Genomic DNA, 27,086 nt, shown 5'->3' with positions numbered 1-27,086 from the left:
AATGCAAATCTAAATTATTGAGTATAAGACACATTAAAATTGAGCACAGTTTTTAATGTAAAGACAATTAAGTGTTCCTTTGCTCTACCTCCTGTGTCTAACTTGGTTATGCTGTAGTATTTTAATTTTATTGAGAATATTTAGTGTACAAATGTCATTTGTATTGATTTATTTTTTATTGAGGGGCTACCTTATATGTATTTATATGGATGAGAGAAAATAATTTCCTGGAATTATCTGACTTGTGTGAATTAGAGTGTGGTGTTAACATTGAAAAATATCAGTATTTCTTGGCATTCAACTCCATCAACAGTAGGAAAAGCTTTAATTATGGTGAACCTCTCTTTGGATCACTGGGCTAATTTGGGAGAAACAGGGACAGAACTGGAGCAAAACCACCAGGTGGATTATACTAATTTCAAATTGGAACTAATATCTGACAAGAGGATGCATGTTAGAGATAATTTTATATTTAAGAGCATTATAAAAATGCATTTTTGTTCATATGATTACCATTTTTTTGTGCTTTTTGTGTCTTAATTTTTGTGGTCTTGTGTTTAGAAAGTTAATATAAGTTACTGGGAAAATCAGCTCAATTCTGGGGCTTAAAAATTGTGACCAGGCCAAGTTAGAACATGTCTAGGCATGTAGATGAATGTGGTTGGTGGGGAGATGGAGATTTTATTGTGTAAAATGGCTAACCTGGATTCCATGGAGAAGTTTTGACTGTTTTCTGTGAGCCCAAAATGGAGAAACTGAAATATTGAAGTTCGGGGGAGGGTCTCAGGTATAAATATGATCTGCATTTTTTTTTTTTTTTTTGTGAGACAGAGTCTCACTCCGTTGCCCAGGGTGGAGTGCAGTGGCATGATTTCGGCTCACTGCAACCTCCGCCTCCTGGGTTCAAGTGATTCTCCTGCCTCAGCCTCCTGAGTAGCTGGGATTACAGGCGTGCACCACCATGCCCAGCTATTTTTTTTTTTTTTATTTGTATTTTTAGTAGAAATGGGGTTTCACCATGTTGACGAGGCTGGTCTCAAACTCCTGACCTGAGGTGATCCACCTGCTTTGACCTCCCAAAGTGCTGGGATTACAGGTGTGAGCCACTGTGACTGGCCTGCATTCTTTTAAGTATAGAAATGTTCAGTTTTGCCTTACTGCAGCTTTGTCACTTGAACTGGGGTATTTTTCCATAGAAAATTTTCAAGTTATATTGTAGTAAAAAATGTATTGGTTGGATAAATTACAGTATAACTGAATGTTGAGCGTTCTAATAAGTAAAATAATCTTCATATGAGTATTATTTTTGCAGCTTTCAGAGATTGTTCGTGAGTTCAAGTCGACTAACCGCTTGCTCCTAACTGGAACACCTTTGCAGAATAACCTGCATGAACTGTGGGCCTTACTCAACTTTTTATTGCCTGATGTCTTTAATTCTGCAGATGTAAGTTTAAGCCATAAGTTTTAAGTATAACTTTCTTATGTTCACTGGCATGTGTTTTAAAACACTATAGATTGAAATTTATGGTACTTTTTAATTTGTAGTTTTTTATCTGCATGTTTTGGTTTTCTTAGGAAAGAGTTCTTTAAAAGTTTTAAAATGGGGATCTTTTGAGAAATAGTATGCTTCTTGTCTTTGAGATTAACCTGCCTGTTCAACTTTGCCTCTATCACATTGCTCCTAAAACTTATGATGTGAGGCTGAGTCTATAGTAGTGCGTTCAACATTTTATTTTCATTAAGTTGAAGTGGTTTGAAACGTATTTCTGTATACTAGTTTGGCAGGTGGAAGCTATAAAATGATCTTTGATTATTGTAGGCGTTGACATTTGGTGAGTGCTAAAGAGCTCAGAGTATGTGAAAGACAGCATATTGTGTAAATGTGTGATTTATATATATATATATATATTTTTTTTTTTTTTTTTTTTTTTTTTTTTGAGGCGGAGTCTTGCTCTGTCGCCCGGACTGGAGTGCTGTGGCTGGATCTCAGCTCACTGCAAGCTCCGTCTCCCAGGTTTACGCCATTCTCCTGCCTCAGTCTCCCGAGTAGCTGGGACTATAGGCGCCCGCCACCTCGCCCGGCTAGTTTTTGTATTTTTTTAGTAGAGACGGGGTTTCACCGTGTTAGCCACGATGGTCTCGATCTCCTGACCTCGTGATCCGCCCGTCTCGGCCTCCCAAAGTGCTGGGATTACAGGCTTGAGCCACCGCGCCCGGCTATATATTTTTTATCATTAACACAGAGTTATGCTAGGACACCAAACTAAATTGAAAGATTTAAGAACTTTGGTGCTTGATTTTTCCCATTATTGTTATTATTATTATTATTTTAAGAGGGAGTCTCACTCTGTTGCCCAGGCTGGAGTACCGTGGTGCAATCTCAGCTCCCTGCAACCTCTGCCTCCCGGGTTCAAGTGATTCTCGTGCCTCAGCCTCCCCAGTAGCTGGGATTACTGGTCCCCATCACCACACCTGGCTAATTTTTTGTATTTTTAGTAGAGACAGGGTTTTGCCATGTTGGCCAGGCTGGTCTCGAACTCCTGACCTCAAGTGGTCTGCCCGCCTCGGCCTCCCAAAGTGCTGGGATTACAGGTGTGAGCCACTGCACTCAGCCCCATTATGATTATTAATTGATTATAAAAAGTTGCAAGTTCAACCATAAGTTGGTTTGCACACTTTATCTTGCTTTTGTTTGTTTTATTGTTTGGTAAAATTAACACTTTTATTAACATTATGTCTTTGATTTTATATTCTACTTTTTAAACTGGACATAATATTACTACAGTATGGGGAAGCCTAATAAATATCTTTTAAGGAAAAAGTTGATGGAATTCTTACACAATGGGGCTCAAATTTTGTTAACTGCTCCAGTATTTTACCTATTTTCAGAAGTAAATAATAGTAGCCATCACAGCCGATAATATTTTTGAAAGTACTTTTTAAATGCATTATTTCCATATTGGTTGTGTAAGAATCTATAGAATATCAGGTATATTTAAAAAAACTGTGCACTCATTGGAGAATTTCCACCCCCTACAGGACTTTGATTCTTGGTTTGACACTAAAAATTGTCTTGGTGATCAAAAACTCGTGGAAAGACTTCATGCAGTAAGTAATAGCAGACAAGAACATTCAGTAATTAAATAGTGTATACAGATTGACCCAGCAAACAAAATGCTATAGAATCTGTTTGAACTTGTGTTTGCCTCTTGGCTCAATGTCACTGTTTCTCCCTCCCAACCTTTCTGACAGCCTCTTTTGTGTATTTTTTTTTTTTTTCCTCTATGTCCTCAGCCTCTCTCTAGAACAGCTTTTTTGCATTGGCTCTCCCCTGTGAACAATGTGGTCCTCTCCAACAGAGAGGCTGTTCCTGATCCCACACCCCACAGTTCCTCAGGATGGTATCAGTATTCTCCTAGTTCCCCCGCTGCCACTTCTAAGCCACTGCTTCTCCACTGTCATGTATAAAGCTCTTCCTTTGAGGCCTAAGCTGTCTTGCAGTTTTACCCTCCACCCATTCTCTTTTCTGTTAATCTGTTCATCATCGGGTGGCTCCTTAACGTTCATTGTATGCCAGTTTTATATTCTTTTTTTTTTCTTTGAGAGACAGAGTCTCGCTCTGTCGGCCAGGCTGGAGTGCAGTGGCATGATTTCGGCTCACTGCAACCTCCGCCTCCCGGGCTCAAGCAATTCTCCTGCCTCAGCCTCCTGAGTAGCTGGGATTACAGGCATGTGCCACCTCACCTGGCTAATTTTTGTATTTTTAGTAGAAATGGGGTTTCACCATGCTGGCCAGGCTGGTCTCGAGCTCCCGACCTCAGGTAATCCACCCGCCTGGGACTCCCAAAGTGCTGGGATTACAGGCGTGAGCCACTGCGCGCAACCCTTTTTTTTTTTTTTTTCAGAGAGTCTCGCTCTATAGCCCAGACTGCTGGAGTGCAGTGGCATGATCTCGGCTCACTGCAACTTCCACTTCCTGTGTTCAAGCGGTTCTCTTGCCTCAGCCTCTCAAGCAGCTGGGACTAACGGCTCATGCCACCACCCCTGGCTAATTTTTGTATTTTTAGTAGAGACGGGTTTTCACCATTTTGACCAGGCTGGTCTCGAACTCCTGACTTTATAATCCACCCATCTTGGCCCCCCAAAGTGCTGGGATTTCAGGCGTGAACCACTGTGCCTGGCCCCAACTTTCTATTCTTTGATCACAACTTCTCATCTCTTTCTAGTACTTTCGTTCATGTTAATCATTCTGTACTTGTCCTGTTACCTCACAGAGACCTCTAATCCCCAGACCTCTGCATTTTTCTCCCCATGTATTAGCTTATTCCTGTTGTGACTTTTTTTTTCTATCCAGCAGTTAACTCATTTTCTATCACTCAAACCATCTTTGGCCAGTACTCCTAAGCTCCCTTGCTCCCTTCTCCGTCTGCCATACCTGCCTAAAAACCATAACCTGGAATAATGTAATGTAACTGTCTCTCTGTCTTCTGGGTTTCAATTTTGCTTCTGCCACTTACTAGCAGAGTGGACATCTCTGTATTGGGGCTGCCCAACACTGATAAAGAAGATTTCACAACTGCCCAGGTTGGAACCACTATGATTCCATGTTCTCTAACATAAGCTGAGATGTTGTGATACTGGTGATCCTTCAACATGACCTTCTACAGTATTCTTCCCTGTTTCCTGTAACAACTATTTCAGACCTTCCCCAGTCTCCTCAAGACTTCTATCCCAGGTATCTCTGCCCTCCTTCTCCCTCAGCAGGTAACATCATTCCTTTCTCAAAGAGAAAAAAGAAGACATTAGGTAGGAAGTCCTTCAAGGATGTCTACCTTCCAAGGAGACCTGCATCTGTGTTACCTTCTGTTTGAGTGGAAGAGGTGTCTTTTCTCTGGTCAGTGGCTAATTCTCCCATGTGAATCCTTTATCTCATCTCTTCCTATTCTTTATGGACTTTCCCCCATGATTTATCTTTTTAGTTGACTATATTTTTTACTTATTTTTAATTGACTATATTTTCTATCTTTTTAACCGACTATGTTTTCTACCTCTCCATCCAGATTCTTTACCCTAAGTGTAAACATGCTCAGGTATCTCCCTTATTAACTCCAAACCCAAACACGTACCCATCCACCCTCACACGTATGCAAAACAGTGCTCCCTCAACACTGTGTGCCTCTGGCTGTGATTCCATTTCTTCCCTTGATAGCTAAACTTCTTGAAAGAGTAGTTTATCCTCTCCATATCTACTCCCTAGTCTCCTGTTTACTCTTGAATCCATTGACCACTGGCTTCTATCCATTCCATACAACTGAAACTTATCTCACAGTATCTTCAATGACTTTCCAGTTGCTGAATTCAGGGTATGCTTTTTGGTCAGTATCTTGGCTATTGCTTTGAAGCTGCTAACTATCTCTTCCTGCTGAAAACTCTTTCCTGCTTGGTTTCTACGATACTGTTCTCTTTTGGATTTTCTTTCACCCTTTGTCCACCCCTATCAGTCCCTTTTGTGGGCTTTCTTTCCTTGACTGTCTCTTATAAAGTTTAGTGTTTTATAGGGCTTTGTCTTTGATTTTCATACATGCTCTCCCTGGGGATCCCCACCCATGGTTTTACCTACCACCTATATACTGATACCTCCTGAACTGACCTCTCTGTATCCTCCTCCTAAGCACTATACTTTCATATCCCCTTGCCTTCGGAGTCTTTTTGCTTAAGTATCTCACAGGCAGTTTAAACTCTTAAGGATATCTTTTAGAAATCTTTGAGGCTCACACCAGAAACCAGAAGTCTTCTTTTACTCTTCCCTTTTCCTTACCTCCCATAGATCTCTAATAATAATAGCTATAGTTTATTGTCTACTGTATACTTAAGTTCTACACATGTACTACCACAAATTTCCACAGCAGACTTGGAAATAGATATCATTATCCCCATTTAAAAATGTTTGACCAGGCACGGTGGCTCACGCCTGTAATCCCAGCACTTTGGGAGGCTGAGGTGGGTGGATCACTAGGTCCAGAGATTGAGACCATCCTGGCCAACATGGTGAAACCACATCTCTACTAAAAATACAAAAAAATAGTTGGACGTGGTGGTGGGCGCCTGTAGTCCCAGCTACTCGGGAGGCTGAGGTAGGAGAATGGCTTGAACCTGGGAGACGAGACGGAGGTTGTAGTGAGCCGAGATCTCGCCACTGCATTCCAGCCTGGTGACAGAGCAAGACTCTGTCCCCCCTCGCCCCCACCCTCAAAAAGTTTGGCGGGCTGGGCATGGTGGCTCACGCCTGTAATCCTAGCTCTTTGGGAGGTCGAGATGGGCAGATTACCTGAGCTCAGGAGTTGGGCAACATGGTGAAACCTTATCTCTACTAAAATATGAAAACTTAGCCAGGCATGGTGGTGTGCGCCTGTAGTCCCAGCTACTTGGGAGGCTGAGGCAGAATTGCTTGAACCTGGGAGGCGGAGGTGGCAGTGAGCCGAAATTGCCCCACTGCACTCCAGCCTGGGTGACAGAGAGAGACTCTGTCTCAAAAAAAAAAAAAAAAAAGTTTGGCATATACACATATCATATATTTGTTTTTGGATGAACCGATGAGGAAATAGGCTTGGAAAAATTAGAGTACTTTCCTAGGCTCACAACAGCTAGTCAGGACTGAGCTGATTTTAGAATTAGCTTGATCTGGGTTTGAATTCCACATCTACCACTTGCTAGCAAAGTTCCTTTGATGAACTTACTAAAATAGAACTGATAACATTTCCTTGAGACCATCCTGGCCAACATGGTGAAACCACATCTCTACTAAAAGTACAGATTTTTGTAAGGATTAAATAATACATGTAAGGATTTATTATAAGGATTTACAATATTTATTTAATTTATTTATTATAAGGATTAAGTTTATTTAATTTATTGTAAGGATTAAATAATACATGTAAAGTTCATAGTATAGTGTCTGGCACATTGTAGGTAGGTACTCTGTAGATTGTAGCACTATTTTCTTGTGATAGAATCTGTCTTCCAGGTATACACTGATTATTTTTATCTTGTTTTCTCTATTCATCTGTATTTTCCTTCACAATGAATATTTTCTCCTCATTTATATATTTAACTACAGTCATGCACTGGCATAACAACGTTATGGTCAACGATGGACCGCATAGATGATGGTGGTCCCATCAGATTATAATGGAGCATATATAGAGACCTGATATATGACACTTGATACTGGCATTGCAGATCAAGTAGGGGAAATGATTGATAGTGAGTAATGGTGCTGGAACACTTGGTTTTCTATGTGAAAAAACAAATAAATACATATGACATATAGGTTTGTGTAAGAACACTCTATGATCTTAACACAATGATGAAATCACTTAACAACACATTTCTTAGAACATATCCCCATCATTAAGTGGCACATGATGGTACTTTGAAATGACCTGCATTTTTATTTCATTTTTGAAGACTCCCTGATCGATACTCTGACTTCAGATTTCCTCTCAGGTTTAAAAATCTTGTTGTGGGCTGGGCGCAGTGGCTTGTACCTGTAATCCCAGTACTTTGGGAGGCCAAGGCGGGTAGATCACAAGGTCAGGAGTTTGAGACCAGCCTGGCTAACATGGTGAAACCCTGTCTCTACTAAAGATACAAAAATGAGCCAGGCATGGTGGCGCATGCATGTAATTCCAGCTACTCAGGAGACTGAGGCAGGGGAATTGCTTGAACCCAGGAGGCGGAGGTTGCAATGAGCCAAGATTGTGCCGTTGCACTCCAGCCTGGGTGAAAGAGTGAGACTCTGTCTCCAAAAAAAAAAAAAAAAAAAAATCTTGTGTTACAGCAGCTTTTTTTTTTTTTAAGGGTTCTTTAGTGCTTATTCAGCAACCAATAGTCTTGTCTTAATTTTTCATGTATTTTGTGCCATGAAGTCATGAATGCCTACTTTAGGTCCCCTATTCTGATTTTCTAATGGACTCTTGCTTGGTGGTTCTTTACCAAGAAAGTTGGCAACTGGTATTGGTAGTGTTTGTCAGACTTTGCAGTGGGAAGTAAATTTCACATTAATGTTGTTAATGAAATACATTATTAATCGTATTAAATGTTTCATAAACTTTTATAAAAATGATCACCTTTTAGGTTTTAAAACCATTTTTGTTACGCCGTATAAAAACTGATGTAGAGAAGAGTCTGCCACCTAAAAAGGAAATAAAGATTTACTTGGGGCTGAGTAAGATGCAACGAGAATGGTGAGCTATTTCATTTCCATTAAAACTTATTTGTATGCAAGGATTTACTAAAAATTAGCTTTGTAGTTGTTCAGTTATGCCGTTAGTTCAAAAATTACATTTTATATTTAAATGGCAAGTTAAGTAGTTCAGATATTCTCAGAGAAAGTTTGTAAGTATTTTATTTAACCTTTTGAAAAGAGTATAGGTTTTGGAGTCTATAGATCTGTGTTTGAATTCCATGCATTACCACTTAATAGATAGTTATCTTGGGCAAGTTACATAGCCTAAATTTCCATTCTGTAAAATGGGGATAATAATACTTGTGAGGATGATGTTAGGATTAAAGGGGGGTAATGTCAGTGGCATGCTTGTTAGTTAAAAAGCATTCTTTTAAAGCATTCCTTGGCCAGGTGCAGTGGCTCACATCTGTAATCCCAGCACTTTGGGAGGCCAAGGCAGGAGGATCGTTTGAGCCTAGGAGTTCAAGACTAGCCTGGGCAACAAAGTGAGACCCCATCTCTACAAAAAATAAAAAATAAAATTAGCTGAGCATTGTGGCACACACCGCTACATGAGAGGCCGAGGCAGGAGGATTACTGGAGCCCAGGAAGTCAAGGCTGCAGTGAGCTATGTTTGTGCCATTGCACTCCAGGGTAGGCGACAGAGTGAGACCCTGTCTCAAAAAAAAAGCATTCTTGCTTTTTCCTTCAGTGAAAATGGTTATAACCATTTACTAATGATGATGAAAATGTTGGTGGTTGTGGATATTACAAAAATAGAATCTGGAATGGTTAGATAAATGCAATTAAAGCAGGAAATTGACAAGGGAAGTCACAAGGAATCATAAATGGGAAGTGTTAATGTAATAGTGCTGCTAATAGGAGCAAAATGTTATGTATATAAATACAGTTAGATCATGTATAAAGTATATGATTTCTTTACTACACAAGCCAGTATAGGCTAGAGATTAAGAGTATATTCTTTGGACTCAGACATAAATAAGATCACAGCTTGGTTTTGTCCCTTCTGTGACCCTGAGTAAGTTGTTTAACTTCTTTTAGCTGCCTTAATTTCCATCTGTAAAATGGGGATGATACTAGTAAATACTCAGAATTGTTATGAAGATTTAGTGGCATAATTCATATAAAGCCCTTGACATGGTACTTGGCACTTGTACTCAGTAAAAGTTGATGATTATTATAATTACATATATCATTGATCAGGTATCTATCTATCTATCTATCCATCTATCTGTCTATCTACACACACACACACAAGTCTCTGTTTGTAGGGGTGGAATTGTAGAAAAGAGAATGAAAAATGTTTGTAGGATCAGAAAAAAATGACCTGTGAAGACAGGTATAAGAAATTGAAATTGTTTCTAGTTCAAACAAGTAAATGTTGGATGTCAAATTCAGGCACATGCTGTAGTTACTAATAATTAGCAGATAGAATTCTCTAAATAATTATCAACTGATGGCAATTTCTGGTCATGGATAAAGCAGGAGGAAACAGGTTTATAAGCAGCACATAAGTTCACATGTTCAAATAGTCATTACTTTGTTGGTTTTGCCCATCAGATTTAATCTCAAATCAAATCTTGTTTATCTTTAAACAGGAATCTAATCTGATGGCCAAAGGAACATTTCTTTATGACATTAACTTTGTAGTAATTGATGAGTAATTGTAGTTTAAATTTTTAGGTATACAAAAATCCTGATGAAAGATATTGATGTTTTAAACTCTTCTGGCAAGATGGACAAGATGCGACTCTTAAACATTCTGATGCAGCTTCGAAAGTGTTGTAATCATCCATATCTGTTTGATGGTGCTGAACCTGGTCCACCTTATACCACTGATGAGCATATTGTCAGCAACAGTGGTAAAATGGTAGTTCTGGATAAACTATTGGCCAAACTCAAAGAACAGGGTAAGTAATAAATTTTTAAATTAGCATGGAATAAATTTATATTAATGACTTGTATATAAATAAAATTTTTCCATATTCATTCATTCAGTTATTCAGCAGACATTGTTGAGTACTTACCATTTGCCAGGAATTGTCCTACGGGCTGGGTGTACAAAGATGAATAAGACAACAATCTTTGCCTTGGATAAGCTCAGTGTCGTGAGGAGGAATAGTTGCAATTCATTGTGATAAGTGCTATGATATGTTGAGAAACTGGGAGTTGGGAAAGTCTTCACAGAGATAACCTTTGAGGAGAGCACTGGAGAATGTGTACGAGTAAACCGTGGGGAAAAGGAGAGGAAGGGTTTTCCAGGGCAATGAAACAGAGGTGTGAAACAAGGGAACAGAGAGAGCATATGGTACTTGGGGTAGAGTGGCAGTTGTTGAATCTGGAAAGATGGATGCAACCAAATTATGAAAGGTATTTTAAACCATGCGTTAAGGAGTTAGGACTTTTATTTTGAAGGCAGAGGGAACGTCAGAGAAGACTGGCTGTGAAGAGTGACAATCAGAGTATGTCACTCTTACATGTTAGGAAGAGAACCTTGAAAGCAGTATGGGGGTCTATTGAGGATGAGAGACTAGGAACAGGAGACTAGTTGGGAGGCTATTGCTGTAGTCCAGTGAGAGAGCCTGTGGATCCATCATTCATCCTTAAAAAGTAAAGGCAGTCTTTTAAGTCATTGCAGTATGTGTGGAGGATTTTGAAGACCTTAAAAAATGCCTAACTCGGCCGGGCGCGGTGGCTCAAGCCTGTAATCCCAGCACTTTGGGAGGCCGAGACGGGCGGATCACGAGGTCAGGAGATCGAGACCATCCTGGTTAACATAGTGAAACCCCGTCTCTACTAAAAAATACAAAAAAACTAGCCGGGCGAGGTGGCAGGCGCCTGTAGTCCCAGCTACTCGGGAGGCTGAGGCAGGAGAATGGCGTAAACCCGGGAAGCGGAGCTTGCAGTGAGCTGAGATCCGGCCACTGCACTCCAGCCTGGGCGACAGAGCCAGACTCTGTCTCAAAAAAAAAATGCCTAACTCAACAAATGCGTAATTCTGTATATAGCATCTCTTGCAGGTGTGTGCGGGTGTGTGTGCACGTGTGTGTATGTGTGTGTGTGTGTTTAGTGGAGTGTTCATGTGCTCTACATTTATGTTGCATATGTTTATTTCGTAGCTTTTCAGTTAGTTTTACACAAGTTGTACAACTCACTTTTTCTTGGCGAAATGTTTTAGGTTCAAGGGTTCTCATTTTCAGCCAGATGACTCGCTTGCTGGATATTTTGGAAGATTATTGCATGTGGCGTGGTTATGAGTATTGTCGACTGGATGGACAAACCCCGCATGAAGAAAGAGAGGTGAGGAAGAGAAAATAAAATAAGACTTCAGAAATCAGAGTTCAATTAAGCAATGTGTATCAACATTAGGTAGTTTTGAACTTTTGCCTTTTCTTTTGATGGGTGCGTTGAATTTCTCATTACCATCTCTTTCTCTCTTCAGTCTTCAATGTGGCTTCCATTCCACTGACTCTTTACAAATCATCTTTTTCAAGGTCTTCAAATACATCATCACTTATCTAAAGGGCACTACACCATCCCATCCTTATCTTCTCTAACCATGCCTATCTCTGACCTTTTAAATTACTAACAGTTTCTCACCTTACTCTCTGACCTCCAATTTTATGTCATTTTCTTTTCCTGATTTGCCAGCTATAGCAGACCTTTGCCATTTGTGGAGTTTAATAGTTGAGATTTTGCCAGTTTATAAGCAACCCTAAAGACTCACGAAGCATGGTAATTCGTAAAGGGAATGATCTTGGTTCTTATGGAGCTCTTGTAAAAACTAAATGTGACAACATACGTATAGGTATTTATCATGAATTTAGACCTTGGGACACTAAAAGGTTGGCGTGCAGGAATGAGTCACTTAGTGATTAAGCTTATCTAGTATGTGGTATTTTTCTCAAACATGGAAATTCTTGCAGGTCTTTAGATTATTCCTCACAAATGTCATGGGTCTAATGCGTTTAATACCCTTTAAAGCACTTGTTCTTGGAAGGCTTTGCTAATTTATCTTCTGTTTTCTGTGATCCTTCAGAGCTCTGTCTTTGGCTTCTGTTTTAAGTCCGTACAGTAAGTCCTCACTTAATGTCGTTGCAAAAAAAAATTAGCCAAGCGTGGTGGCACGCCCCTGTAATCCCAGCTACTCAGGAGACTGAGGCAGGAGAATCGCTTGAACCCCAGGAGGCGGAGGTTGCAGTGAGCCAAGATCATGCCATTGCACCACTCCAGCCTGGGCGACATAATGAGACTCTGTCTAAAAAAAAAAAAAAAAATAGGTTCTTAGAAACTGCGACGTCAAGCAAAACAATGTATGATGAAATCAGTTCTATCTTAGGCTAATTGATACAAACAAGATTTAAGTTCTGGCCAGGTGTGTTGACTCATGCCTGTGATACCAGTGTTTGGGATTGGGAGGCTGAGGCAGGGGGATTGCTTGAGCCCAGTAAAGACTAGCCTGAGCAACATAGCGAGACCCGGTCTCTACAAATAAAATTAAATTAAAATTTAAAAAGCGTTAGCCAGGCATGGTGGCACGCACCTGTAGTCCCTGCTACTCGGGAGGCCGAGGCAGGAAAATGGCTTGAGCCCAGGAGTTTGAGGCCACAGTGAGATGTGATTGTGCCACTGCACTTCAAACTATGTGACAGGACAAGACCCCAATTCCTATGGCATATTTCTGGTCACAAAGACATCACCAAACTTCTAAATAAAGACCAAAACACTTACAATATTAAACATGGAAATAAATGTGAGCCAGACATACATTTAAGAAAGATTAATAAGGCTGGGCGCGGTGGCTCAAGCCTGTAATCCCAGCACTTTGGGAGGCCGAGACGGGCGGATCACGAGGTCAGGAGATCGAGACCATCCTGGCGAACACGGTGAAACCCCGTCTCTACTAAAAAATGCAAAAAACTAGCTGGGCGAGGTGGCGGGCGTCTGTAGTCCCAGCTACTCGGGAGGCTGAGGCAGGAGAATGGCGTAAACCCGGGAGGCGGAGCTTGCAGTGAGCTGAGATCCGGCCACTGCACTCCAGCCTGGGCGACCGAGCGAGACTCCATCTCAAAAAAAAAAAAAAGATTAATAAAAACAAGATAATTATTTACCTGCTTATTCCAGTTCAGGATTACAGTGGTTGGAGCCTCTTCTGGCAGCTCAGGACCCCAGGGAGGAACTAGCCCTGGACAGAATGCCATTCCATCACAGGGCATGCTCATACACACACCACTCACGCTGGGACTGTGTAGACATGCCAGTTTGCTTTTTGTGCACAGCTTTGGGCTGTGGGAGTGCACAGAGAAAACTCATACAGACATGGGGAGCACATGCAAAACCCATATGGACAGTGGCCCTGGCCAGGAATTGATTGTTTTTTTTTTTGTCATCAGTTTTATAATGAAACGATGTTACTCGAGGACCTGCTGTACTCATGCTTTGGGTAAAGATCATGATTTTATGGTAGTGGAAAATGCACTGAACTTGGTTTCAGAAGACCTGAATTTTAGCACCAACTTCACCACTTTGCAGCGTGTGCAAGCCATTTAATTCTCTGAGCCTCAGTACATTTAATTCTATTATAAGGATAATAACACCTAGGCTTCTTTCTCTGACGTTGTTGTTGTGAGGATAAGTGGATGTAATAGGTATGAGCACAGTTTTAAATGGCATATTGCAGTACGTACTGCATGTCATGAAATTGCACACAGGGCTTTCTCCGTTACACTTTAGGGCCCCATCTCAGGCTACAAGGACTCTCTCTTAGCCAGCATCCCTCTCCTTCTGTAGCTGCAATGGGCACTCCGTTCCTTGTGTGCCTCCTCATTGAATCTGGTTCTAGCATACTGTAGTGTTCACAGCAAGCGCACAGACCCTTTTCATATTAAAGGTTTTACTGCTACCTCTATGGGGAAACAGTTGCAATAACATTTATATATTTGAGGACATTTCAAGGCTTACACTATTCCCTGTCCTATAGTTTTTTCACTTCTCTGAGATGGCAACTTGAAGCGTTACTGAGCTTTTGCTGACTTATTGCTGAGGATTGGTTTCCCCAAATCCATACTAAATATAGGCCCTATGGTACCATTCAGGATGATCCTTGTTCCTAGGACAAAGAGAATATCATGGCAGAGCAGTACGTGCTTTCTGACCTCAAATAGCCAATTTGCATTTCTCACTGAGCTCTCTACTGTTTACCTATTTATGTCCAAATTGTTCTGGTTTTTTAAAATTCCAAACAATGTTATCCCCTCAGAGACTCTGAATTTCATGTATTGACTTTAAATATAGCAAAGTCAGAGCTGTTCCTTTTTTCTTGGAAATGCCCTGCTTTCCCATTATGTTGTCCACACCATCATTTCATCTATTTTCCCAGTAAGAAGACCACGTTTGATTCCTTACTTTGATTGTGTGCCAGCTGTGAATAAGTAATTCTTTCTCAACAGCTCTCAGATTTTCCCTTTCTCCATTACTGCAGCTAAATTCAGCTAACAAAGCCAGTGGTCATCGTCTGACTCAGTTCCTGTAACCTCTGCTTAATTGGCCTCCTCACTTTTGTAGGGAAAGGAACTAACATTTGTCAAGCAACTACTATAAGCTAGGCAACTTAAAGTTCCAATTGAATTCTCCCAGCAGCCCGGTAAAGTATTGGTATAATTTTCTCCATTTGAAACTGTGTCTCAGAGAGATTAAATACTTGCCCAGAATCACAGATGTAATCAGTGGTGAAGTTGTGATTCATGCCCAAGTTTTTGCTATTTCCTCTACACCAAGGTGCCTCTCACTACACCACGCTGCTTTCTATACTGCCCCCTTTACCTGCTCTGCTGACTGTGACAGTGGGAGTCACCTTCTCTGCCTAAAACTTTGACCATGCCATCTATTTATTTTAAAAAAGATTGCCCATACTTTGTGATTGTGCAAGTAATATGTGACTGCTGAAGGAAGTTTTGAAATTAAATACAAGTATTTCTGGCCAATCTTTTTAGGTATATGTAATATGTATAAGTAATTGGTATATACTTCATATACTATATGTAAAGTACAGTATGCTGATACTTTTTTCTTGATATTATATTGTACTTTTTAATGTCCGTAAAAAATAATTGTAAAAGTAATTTTAGGGTAATATTTCACCCTATGGATGTACTGTAAATAATTCATCCCCCATTGTTGATCATTTAGGTTGTTTCAAAATTTTCACTATTATAAATAATGCTATAGTGAAAGTCCTTATACATAAATCTTTGTGCACATCTCTGATTATTTCCTTAGGATAAATTCCTAGAAGTGGAATTTCTGGGTCAAAGGGTATGAACATTTTTAAGGCTCTTGATGCATATTGCCAAATTGCTTTCCAGAAAGGTTGTACCAATTTATACTCCCAGCAGCAATGTATGAGAGTGCCCGTCTCACCGCCCCCTCGTCAACATTGAGTATTATCTTTTTTTAATCTTCAAAAATGTTATTATGTTGTTTTAGTTTGCATTTATTTGATTACTAGCAAGAATGAACATTATTGTTGTGTTTTCTAACCATTTGTATTTGTTCTGTGAATTGTCTGTTCTTTTTTTCTGCTCATTTTTCTACTGGACTCTGTTTTTCTAATTAATTTGTATGAGATATTTATATAGTAAGAATATTCATATTAATTTTAAGATTCTTTACTAAATACCCCTGGATTGTCATCCTGATTTTCTTCATTACTTACTTGCTTGTTTCTTGTTACCATACTGATAGAAATCTTACTTTCCCCTTTATCCATTGCCCTCATTCCCATTTGTAAACCATTTTCTCTGTTGGTTAATCTTCTAAACTAATCATTCATAAGCTAATGGAAATGAAGTTGAGCTTTCTGATACTTCATTCCCCAGATATATTTCAGCTCTCAATTAAAATGTTTTCATTATTATTTTTTAAATAATGTAAATGAATTATTACTTGCTTAGTTAAATTTGTCTATGTAATTGCTCTGAATTGTCTCTATTGATGTAAGCTTTTAAAGATTAGGAACTTCATTTATATAATATACTTTCTACAGAAATTCACACAGTACAGTATAAGTATAGACACAAATATTTTTGAAGATGGAAGAATATTATAAAGTATATTTATAAGGAATATTATAAAGTGTGTGAAGATTTTCCATATGTATTTTAATTATTTTATTTGTTTCTTAAGGACCCTGATAGTCTAATTTTATTTTTCTCTTTTTCTTCTATCCCTTTATCAATTAAAAATAAAGGAAGCAATAGAGGCTTTTAATGCTCCTAATAGTAGCAAATTCATCTTTATGCTAAGTACCAGGGCTGGAGGTCTCGGAATTAACCTGGCAAGTGCTGATGTGGTTATACTATATGATTCAGACTGGAACCCACAGGTTGATCTACAAGCTATGGTTAGTAATCTTTAATGGTGTCAGAAATTTATCATAGCTCTGAATACTATTGCTATTTATACATGTAAAGGTCATTCATGATAAAAAGGTAACAATTTTTGAGAGATTTTGTAGAAGTTACATTCGATTATCCTGGAAAACACAGTTGTTATGCTAATTGCAAAGACAAAAGAAATGAAAGCAAACAACAAACACACCCCAGATCCAACTATGCCATTTTTGTGTTGATTTTGGTTTTTATCATGAAATAGAAATATCAGTTTTTTCCCATTCCTACAGATTGAAGAGGGCACATACATTTGTTTTAATGAAAAGGATTAAAAAACAATCTCTTGTTATTATTCTGCTTAACAACTAATATATTAAAGTCCTTAGTAGTGAAATTAGGAGAGGTAGGATTTTTAACTTTCATAAAAAAATTTTGGGAGAGAAGGCAAAAAGGCAAGAAAGGAATATATTCCAGAAAAACACTTGCTACTTAATAATGATACCATGCAAAAGCTATTCTACACTTAAAATCTTTTTTAGGGAGCAATTTCTCCGACCTTGCATCATGACACTACAAGTAACCCCTTTGATATTTTGGTGTCATTTATTGAACTAGAGCTACAGCTTCTCTCAATTTGACTGACATTTTCAGATAAATAAATATAATTTAGAAGTAAAAAGATACAAAATAACTTCTTACGATTTTGAATATATAGCTATGGGATAATTGTCTTTTTGGGAGCAATGAAAAGTCATATGCCAATGAGGTATAACTTAGAAGGCTTTCCTTTTATGATAGAGAATTGAAAGGGATTGACCACTGGGACATTCCAAAATCAATATGCTTTGGCGTAATTATTACATTACAATGGTATTGAACTACCTGTTTGATATGACTAACTAGGAGTAAGCACCAGTAAGTTACAGTGTTACTGAACTGAAAAATTTAATAGCGATAGCACTTCATTTCTGTAGACGTCTTAGTGTGCATCCAGTCTTTCAGGATTTGTTGGTTCAGGTTTAATGTGAATATGTGTAGGGTATTCTGTTTTAAAAATGTGCTGTGTTGAAACTTTGTTACTAGGCTCTAGTGTTTTTGTATTTAGTTCAAACAAGGCCTGTTTTGAACTTGAACTTAAATTTAAGTTCAAAACAAGGCCTGTTTTGAACTTAAATTTTTTTCTCTACCACCCTCCTCCCTTTACCTATTTGCTCTAGTAGCTTCTGTGTTTTAAAAATCCCTAGATGGTTTTATACCACTAGAAGTTTGCCACTTGTCACCTGTACAAACTATAAACCATAGCACCAGTTCTAGACTACTGAATAGTAAGGATATTAATATCCCATTAATTTTTATAGCTCTACTGCATATCCCTCAATAAGCAGAAAGAAGTGCCTGATGATGAGATAAAGCAGATTTTTGCCACCATAGCAACCCTTACTAACTACTTAATAAAATTCCTTACTAGTTTGGAAGATGTTTATATTTAGTGGCTTAAAGTTACTTAGTAACTCAATCCAGAAACTTTCGGCTCCCTCTTTTACTTATCTTACAGGTGCTTTGCCCTTTGTCCTGGAAATTTCCCATTAATGGTACAATATAATATTTGCAGATTTCTTTGTTCCCAGTGGTCTTTAGATATTCTCAATATTCATCATGTTCTTTTTCAAAGTGTCAGATTGGGAGATAAAGAACTAATTTTATTTTTAGAATTTTACAGCATATGATGGCTATACTCTAAATTTTATCCAGAATATCCAATATCTTATATTAGGACTTTTTCTACTAGGATCGAGCACATCGTATTGGTCAGAAGAAGCCAGTACGTGTATTCCGTCTCATCACTGACAACACTGTTGAAGAGAGGATTGTAGAGAGAGCTGAGATAAAGCTGAGACTTGATTCAATTGTTATACAACAAGGTATTTATACATAGAAACTTAATTAGGTGTTTTTTATAAAACACGTGATTTTCTTCAAAGGAGATTACTTTTAATAAAAGGTGATCAAAATTTGAAAACTTAGAGGAAAAATTGAAACATCACTGTGTATCCCATGAGTCTGTACAATTGTTATGTATCACCTAAAAATAAAAGGAAAAAATTTAAAAATGCTAATTGAGGCCGGGTAAGGTGGGTCATGCCTGTAATCCCAGCACTTTGGGAGGCCGAGGCGGGCAGATCACCTGAGATCAGGAGTTTGAGACCAGCCTGGCCAACATGGTGAAACCTTGTCTCTACTAAAAATACAAAAAATTAGCCAGGTGTGGTGGCGTGCGCCAGTAGTCCCAGCTACTCAGGAGACTGAGGCAGGAGAATTGCTTGAACCTGGGAGGTGGAGGTTGCAGTGAGCTGAGATCGCGCCACTGCACTCCACCTTGGGCGACAGAGCAAGACTCTGTCTCAAAACAAACAAACAAAAAATGTGAATTGAAATCTTCTGAATTGAAACCCTAGCATTTAATATATGGAGTAGTTGAACATCACTAGCTTATTCTTCAATGTCAGTAGCATGCTTTTTGAAGTACCTGAGATTATTTAGCAGATAAAATGGCTACTTTTAATTTTTTGAAAACACGTTAGAGGGTACCTTTTCATATAGAGAAGTTTGATCTGAAAACAGCGTTTGAACATGAAAAAAGTTTCTGTCCTTCTGGGTTTTAACTGAGTTTTACAGAAGGGAATTCATATAGAAATAGAAAGTATGCTAGAAGAAAAACTTGTAGGGTTGTTCATTAAACAAATAACCTTAATGCTCACTAATTTTTTGTTCTTTTAAAGCTTTATGGATGGCTAAATGTGGTAATGTCTGATTAGAATGATTATGCCTTCTTTGGAATATAATTGATTGAATATGTACAATTTCAATTTTTATCATTAGGAAGACTCATTGACCAACAGTCTAACAAGCTGGCGAAAGAGGAAATGTTACAAATGATACGGCATGGAGCCACCCATGTTTTTGCTTCTAAAGAGAGTGAGTTGACAGATGAAGACATTACAACTATTCTGGAGAGAGGGGAAAAGAAGGTTAGTTAAAATAGCATTTTATTTTCATGCTGGATTTTAATATCAGCATACTTCAGCATACTTATGTTTTCATTGTACATGTTTGTCTACATTATCTACATGTTTCAGATAACTCATATTGTCTCCAACAACTTGTAGATCTATTTCCAGGGGTAGATTAAGGCTTAAAAACTTTTTTTTTGGTGAGAAAGACTAAGAAGCAGGGTTTAAAATTGAGTGACCTTATATCTAATGCTTTATTGAAAATACTCTACCTAAAAGCCAAGTAAATTTTGTGTTTAATCACATGTATAAGGAATACTTTTTTTTTTATTAGAGACAGAGTTTTGCTCTGTCACCCAGGCTGGAGTGCAGTGGTGCAATCATAACTCACTGTAGCCTCTACCTCCTGGTCTCATGTGATCCTCCCACCTCAGCCTCCAGAGTAGCTGGGACCACAGGCATGTACCAGCATGCACATTCTATTAATTTTCTTTTTTAGAGACAGTGTCTTGCTTTGTTGCCCAGGCTGATCTTGAACCTCTGGCCCCAAGTGAGCCTCCCATCTCTGCCTCTCAAAGCACTGACATTATAGGCATGAGCCATCATGCCTGACCAGGACTATATATTTTTATGTATGTGTATATATATATATATATATTATATATATATATATATATATGTTGCCGTGGACTAGAAATCATCTACTGATACATTGGTTAATTGAAAATCTTTTATAAAACATTTCAAGAAATACTAAATCACTATTTGTTAAAGCATAAGTTGTTTCAGAATATTGTAATTTTGTGTTTAATTCACCTTCCCCTCTCCACGCATTATGGATAATTTTAAACATAAGTAAAAGTAGACAGAGAAGTATATTGAGCCCCGAAGTACTTATCACCTGTTTCTAACAACCATCAACCAGTCCCGTTCTGCTTATATGCCTCGTTATCTTTTCCCCTCCTTGGATTATTTTGAAGCAAATCTCAGACATACTTCAGCTGTAAATAATTCACTGTGTATTTCTAAAATAGAAAGACTCTTTAAAGATAGTCATTATAACATTGTCTTACCTGAAAAACCCCAATACTTCTTTTTTTTTTTTTTTTTTTTTGAGACAGCGTCTCGCTCTGTCGCCCAGGCTGGAGTGCAGTGGCCGGATCTCGGCTCACTGCAAGCTCCGCCTCCCGGGTTTACGCCATCCTCCTGCCTCAGCCTCCAGAGTAGCTGGGACTACAGGCGCCCACCACCTCGCCCGGCTAGTTTTTTTGTATTTTTTAGTAGAGACGGGATTTCACCGTGCCAGCCAGGGTGGTCTCTATCTCCTGACCTCGTGATTCGCCCGTCTCGGCCTCCCAAAGTGCTGGGATTACAGTCTTGAGCCACCGCGCCCGGCCAACACCAATAATTCTTTAATAACACCAAATATCCAGTTAGTATTCAGATTTACAATTGTTTCATAAATATTTATACTTAAAAAATTTTCTTTTTGTTTTTAAATCAGAATGCAAATCAGAATACAAATTGCCATTGGTTGAGATTTCATCCCTATCTTTTAAAATCTATAGGCCCCTTCTCCTGCCATATATTGTATTGCTTATAATTTATTTGGTGAAAAGACTAGGTTGTTTGCCTTTTGACTTAATCACAGTGTGGATTTTGCTGATTTCATCTCTCTGGTGTATTTTACTATGTTTGTTACATATTTTGTAAACTGGTTGAATTTGCTTTTCAGAAGAATTTTGTAGTTCAGGTAATAACCTGCATTTTGAATAATCTTGTGTTAATGCGTTTCATATTGGTATGCAAAATGTGTTATTTTAGTCCATCTTTGTCTTTCTGTTAGCTTTAGCTATTTGTCCCATTTAAATTATGCAAGAGCGATTATAATGTGGCTACAACTTCACTGATAAAAGATTTTAAAGAAAGCCTGAGTGAGAGTACTTAGGAAGCACCATTTAAATATTTGAAATACTTGGGCAAGTAAAATTTACACTTCAAGTTTGATGTTAGCATTGCATTCATACCTTGTAAATTAGCAGACTGGATATTTCATGTCAAAACCTGACTATTAAAAAGGTAGAGATTCCACAGACTTTTACAAGTAATTCAGTGATTATTTTCTCATTTCAATGTATTCATCTTTAGACTGCAGAGATGAATGAGCGCCTGCAAAAAATGGGAGAGTCTTCTCTAAGAAATTTTAGAATGGACATCGAACAAAGTTTATACAAGTTTGAAGGAGAAGATTATAGAGAAAAACAGAAGGTAACTTTTTACTCTCAACCATTAGAACCTCAAATGAGCATTTCTCCCTATAAGAATTATAAAATAACCCTGGCATTTACCTATTATAATACCCTGCTCTACAGTGAAATTTGATACAGGTCTAGAGATCTCATGCAAGGTTTATCTTTCATATATTTTACTGGTTTACCGTCATCATCATCATCATCATTTTTGCTGTTGCTGCTGCTGCTGCTACTACTACTACTGCTAGTACTACTTTTGTTATTGAGAAGCAGAGTAGGATTGAGGTTGAATTCCTGAATTCTGGAGCTGAAATCTCAACTTTTGTCACTAATTAAGTGACTGTGGGTATTCTCAGTTTTCTCACTTATCAAATGGAGGTTATAATAGTTACATCATAGAGGGATTCTGATGATGAAATGAGTTAATACTCATAAAGTTATTCGAATAGTGCCTGGCACTTAATGTTAACTATATGAATAATAATATTAGTAACATTTAGTTACTTAAATGCAGAAGGACTTTGTTACATGTGGTCTGTTGAAGAAACGGGGGTTTTATTTATCTTGTTTTTTAAACTGAAATTAAGGCTGCATTTTAAAAATTTTTTATTTTTAAATTACTTTAGACTTACAGAATAGTTGTAAAAATAGTACAGAGCTAACCTATATCCTTCACTCAGCTTCCCCTAATATAACAGTTTACATGTTAGTATAACGATCACAACCGGGAAATTAACACCATTTTTTCTCCTAATGTCCTTTCCTGTACCAGGAAAAGATATTGGTTAATTATCTAATTAACTGGTGCTAGATTCCAGGGGATCTAATCTAGTATCCCACATTGCATTTCTTTAAAAATAGACTTTATTATTTTTTCCTTTATTTTTAGTTGACACATGTTAATTGTACATATTTATGGGATGCAGAGTGATATTTTGTTACATATATACAATGTGTAATGATCAAATCAGGGTAATTGGTATATCTACTGTCAGGGTAGATATCAGGGTAGATATCAGGTATATCTACTGTCAGGGTAATTGGTATATCTACTGCACATTTGTGTTGCTGTAAAGGGATACCTGAGGCTCATGGTTCTACAGGCTGTAAGAGAAGCATGGCATCAGCATCTGCTTCTGGTGAGGGGCTCAGCCTGCTTTCACTTATGGATGAAGGCAAAGGAGAGCCGGCGTATGTAAAGACCACATGGTCGAGACAGAGAGAGAGACAGTGCCAGAGAGAAGAGGGAAATGCTAGGCTCTTTGTCAGGAGCTAATAGAGTGAGAGAACTCACTCATTACCTCGAGGACTACACCAAGCCCTTCATGAGAGATCTGCCCCCGTGACCCAAACACTTCCTATTGGGCCCCACCTCCAACACTGGGGATCAAATTGCCATGTGAGATTTGGGGGACAAATATATCCAAACTATAGCATTCTGCCCCTGGCCTCCCACATCTCATGTCCTTCCCACATTGCAAATTATAATCATTCCATCCCAATGGTCCTCAAAAGTCTTAGCTTGTTCCAGCATCAGCTAAAAAGTCCAAAGTCTCATCTCAGTCTCAATGCAAGTTCCTTACAGCTGTGAGCCTGTAAAACGAAAAACAAGATATTTATTTCTGAGATACAATGGTTATATAGGCATTGGGTAAACATTTCCATTCTGAAAGGGAGAACCAAGCCCCATGCAAGTCCAAAACCCAGCAGGGTAGATATTAAATCTGAAAGCTCCAAAATGATCTCCCTTGACTCTGTGTCCCACATGCTGGGCACACTAGTGTGAGAGATGGGATCCCAAGCACTTGAGCAGCCCTGCCTCCAGGGCTTTGCTGGGTACAGCCCACGTGGCTGCTCTCATGAATTGGAGTATGGTGCCTGCAGCTTTTCCAGATAGGAGTTGCTGGATGCTGGTGGCTCTATAATTCTAGGGTCCCTGTAACAACCCCAATTCCACTAGGCAGTGCCTTTGTTGGGGACTTTCTGTAGGAATTCCAACCTCACATTTCCACTCAGCATTGCCTTAGTAGAGTCGCTCCACAGGGCAGCGCCCCTGTGACAGGCTTCTGCCTGGAAATCCAGGCTTTCTAATACATCCTCTGCCATTTTTTCCTCTGTAATTGATAAATACCTTGTGGGGAGATCTTTCTCAAACTCTTACTCACTGATTTTAGCATGTATTGGTGGAGCTTGCCTGAAGTAGTTATTGTGGTGTTTCCCTAATGGTAATTTTGTTTTTTCTTCATTCCACCTATATGTATTTATTAATTGATACTTTTCTGTGTGGAAGATCTACCCCTTCTCCCCAATTTGTTTGTATCTTCAGTTATTTATTTATATCAGTATGGACCCATGGATGTTTTGAGTTACAATCCAGTTCTATCTTTACATATTTTGTTGCTCAAATTGCTCCATAATGCTGTTATATTTTTGAACTGACGGAAATGAATTTTCTTAAAATAAAAAAGCTCATTCTTAGGTACTTATTTTACTGAAAAATGAGAAGAGCCATTTTGGTTTTGCATTTTAGCTAGTATGCTGATAATGCTTTGTTTCTGTTATTGCTTCTGATAGCTTTTAGTTTCTTGACTTGTATTTGTCAGATTGTCCTATCTCTAATCTTCACTTAGACTGCTTATATTTTATCCTGCTGAGATGGAGGTGATGGCCTATCTGCACAGGGTGGAAATTGCCTTCCTAATATGCTTTTGAGATCTCATTATGTGATATAAATTTTATTAATTTTACAATTATTCCTACAGACTTATGGGTACTAGGAGTGTTTTATAAAGTGGAAAAATTTTAAACAATGAAGTCTAAATACCAGTGGAGCTTCTTATCCGCATTTTTAGAGAAAAGTTAGTAAAATACTTGTCTATCTCTAACTGGTTTCCTTGTGCTTCTAATTTTAGCAAAGTAATGATGCATAGATAAAGAGAATTTTAATAACTATGATGGCTTGTATTTTTATAATTAAATGTCTGACAGTAACAGTGATGTCCAGAATCACATTTTTTCTGAATATTCTAAGCTGAGATTATATTTTATTTCTGCCTCTGTATTTTCTAGATAGGTTCTTAAAATAGGTTTAAATTATCTTTTGAGGAGAAGTGAAAACTTGAAAGAATATCATTTATAAATCATGGAAAGTATACATTGAGGTAGATTTTCATATATGGTATGTTGAATCAGTTGCATTACTTTTACAACCATACCTGGTAAATTAAGTCATGATGGCTGTGATCCTGAATAAATTAACCCAGATAAGTTAGCATTAATGTACTCTTATGTGAAATAAACTAACTCAGTATGATTTATTCTTTTTTTGAAAGTTGAGGAATTGGCCTTTAATGTTTGTTTCAAATTTGAATGCCTAGACCATCAAACAAGTATAGGTTAAATAGCTAAATACATCACTTGTAGAATGTTAGTTTAAACTATTATTAATTTAGTTTTACTCCAATTGAGAAAGATAAGATAATGGTTATTTATGGCCGGGTGTGAGGGCTCACGCCTGTAATCCCAGCACTTTGGGAGTCTGAGGAGGGTGGATCACGAGGTCAGGAGATCGAGACCATGGTGAAAACCTGTCTCTACTAAAAATGCAAAAATTAGCAGGGCACGGTGGCGGGCGCCTGTAGTCCCCACTGCTCGAGAGGCTGAGGCAGGAAAATGGTGTGAACCTGGGAGGCGGAGTTTGCAGTGAGCTGAGATCGCGCTACTGCACTCCACCCTGGGCGACAGAGCAAGACTCTGTCTCGGAAAAAAAAAAAAAAATTATATATATATATATATATATATATATATATAGAGAGAGAGAGAGAGAGAGAGAGAGGTTATTTATAAAATAGCTCTTTCAATACTGTCACTTCACATTAATCCATCTGAAAGAAAAGCGAAATTTGTTTCATTGCTGTGGGAATTTCTCATTTTATCTAATAATCTCATTATAGTATCGATATCTCATAGGCTCTTAGAAGGTCGTTTATGCTAAGTTTCTTGTAATTAAGAAATCTCATCTTTAGCATCTAAGACAGACATGCAGCCTCTGAACACTGTAGTGTTGGGAATCTTACCCCTCTCAGGGCACTTTGTTTCACTGTTTCATGTTCTCTGGTTCTCAGAAAACTTTTTATTTGAGTTACAAGTTCCTTGATGAAAGAGATTATTTTATTCATCTGTATATCCCTGACACTGACTTGCACACAGTACAGTAGGTACTTAATTAATAGTTAAGTTATATTGAGTAGCCATTTACTTTCTCTAACTTTCCACATTGGTTTTAATCTTACAGATCAACAAATAACTGTGTTCTTTTCTATTTGATAGACTTTCGCATATGCAGATGTCACCATTGTGTCTGTCTTTAGCCATTGCTTCTCTAGGCACTGTGAGAATTTGTAGATCTCTAACCACCCTGGTCATCTTGGTTTATTATCCACTCTTAAAATATGATGCCAAGGTTGGAATTCAGCCCTTATATTAGATCAAGTAGAGTGAGACAACTAATGGTGGATTAATGCCCCTTTTTATGTAAAGACTCTAGGCTAAGGACTGAAATAAAGAAAAATATGGATTAGGAAGCCGTTTCTCAGACTCCAGAACATTGTAGTGTCAGTTTTGTCTGTTGACTGTTAAATTATATTTTCTAGCTGATAATAGGGTAAAATTGATAATGCTGCCAAATCCTGGTTTATGCTACTTTGGATGTTTAATAATATCTTGTATTTAACTCTTGGCAGTTTACTTAATGCTTTCACATATATGATCATATGTAATCCTTAAGGTAGGTATTATTATTCTCATTTTGCAGATGGAAAAACATAATTTCCCCAAAGTTATATGACTAGTAAAGTAGCAGAATCTAGGTCTTTCTGTTTGCACCAACTTTTCCAACTCTGCCATACCTACATTTCCAGAAGGTCTCATTTGAACATTTCTCTTTATTTGAAGGGATATATGCTTGTCATGTTGATATTTATTGTTTACCCTTTTCATCTGTTTCTAATTCATACACTTAACTACAGTTACCATAGTCAATGTTACTCTTCCTTCTATATTAGCTACCTTTATTTCATTTAACAAAACAAAACAAAACAAAACAAAACAAAAAACAAGCAGATTGTACAGATTCTTCTCAATCACCAAGGAAGAACTAATTTTTAAACCTACTTTCAAATAAAAA

The 27,086-nt window shown here is 38.1% G+C and overlaps 1 protein-coding gene across 1 annotated transcript in view; it reads left to right on the top strand.

Annotated features, from left to right (window-relative positions):
- The window catches only part of SMARCA1 (SWI/SNF related, matrix associated, actin dependent regulator of chromatin, subfamily a, member 1), a 77,436-nt gene that overhangs the window by 15,859 nt on the left and 34,491 nt on the right, over window positions 1–27,086 (top strand). Inside the window, 10 exon segments of the mRNA XM_033201288.1 lie at window positions 1,313–1,444; window positions 3,040–3,108; window positions 8,137–8,246; window positions 9,932–10,158; window positions 11,427–11,548; window positions 15,527–15,562; window positions 16,497–16,649; window positions 18,428–18,560; window positions 19,519–19,667; window positions 21,798–21,917. Coding sequence (XP_033057179.1) covers window positions 1,313–1,444; window positions 3,040–3,108; window positions 8,137–8,246; window positions 9,932–10,158; window positions 11,427–11,548; window positions 15,527–15,562; window positions 16,497–16,649; window positions 18,428–18,560; window positions 19,519–19,667; window positions 21,798–21,917 — 1,251 coding nt within the window.

The sequence above is a fragment of the Trachypithecus francoisi genome, unplaced genomic scaffold, assembly GCF_009764315.1.
Source record: "Trachypithecus francoisi isolate TF-2019V2 unplaced genomic scaffold, Tfra_2.0 Lachesis_group6, whole genome shotgun sequence".
NCBI lineage: Eukaryota > Metazoa > Chordata > Mammalia > Primates > Cercopithecidae > Trachypithecus > Trachypithecus francoisi.
Note: the sequence above shows the minus strand (reverse complement) of the source record. Positions and strands in the feature narration are given on the sequence as shown.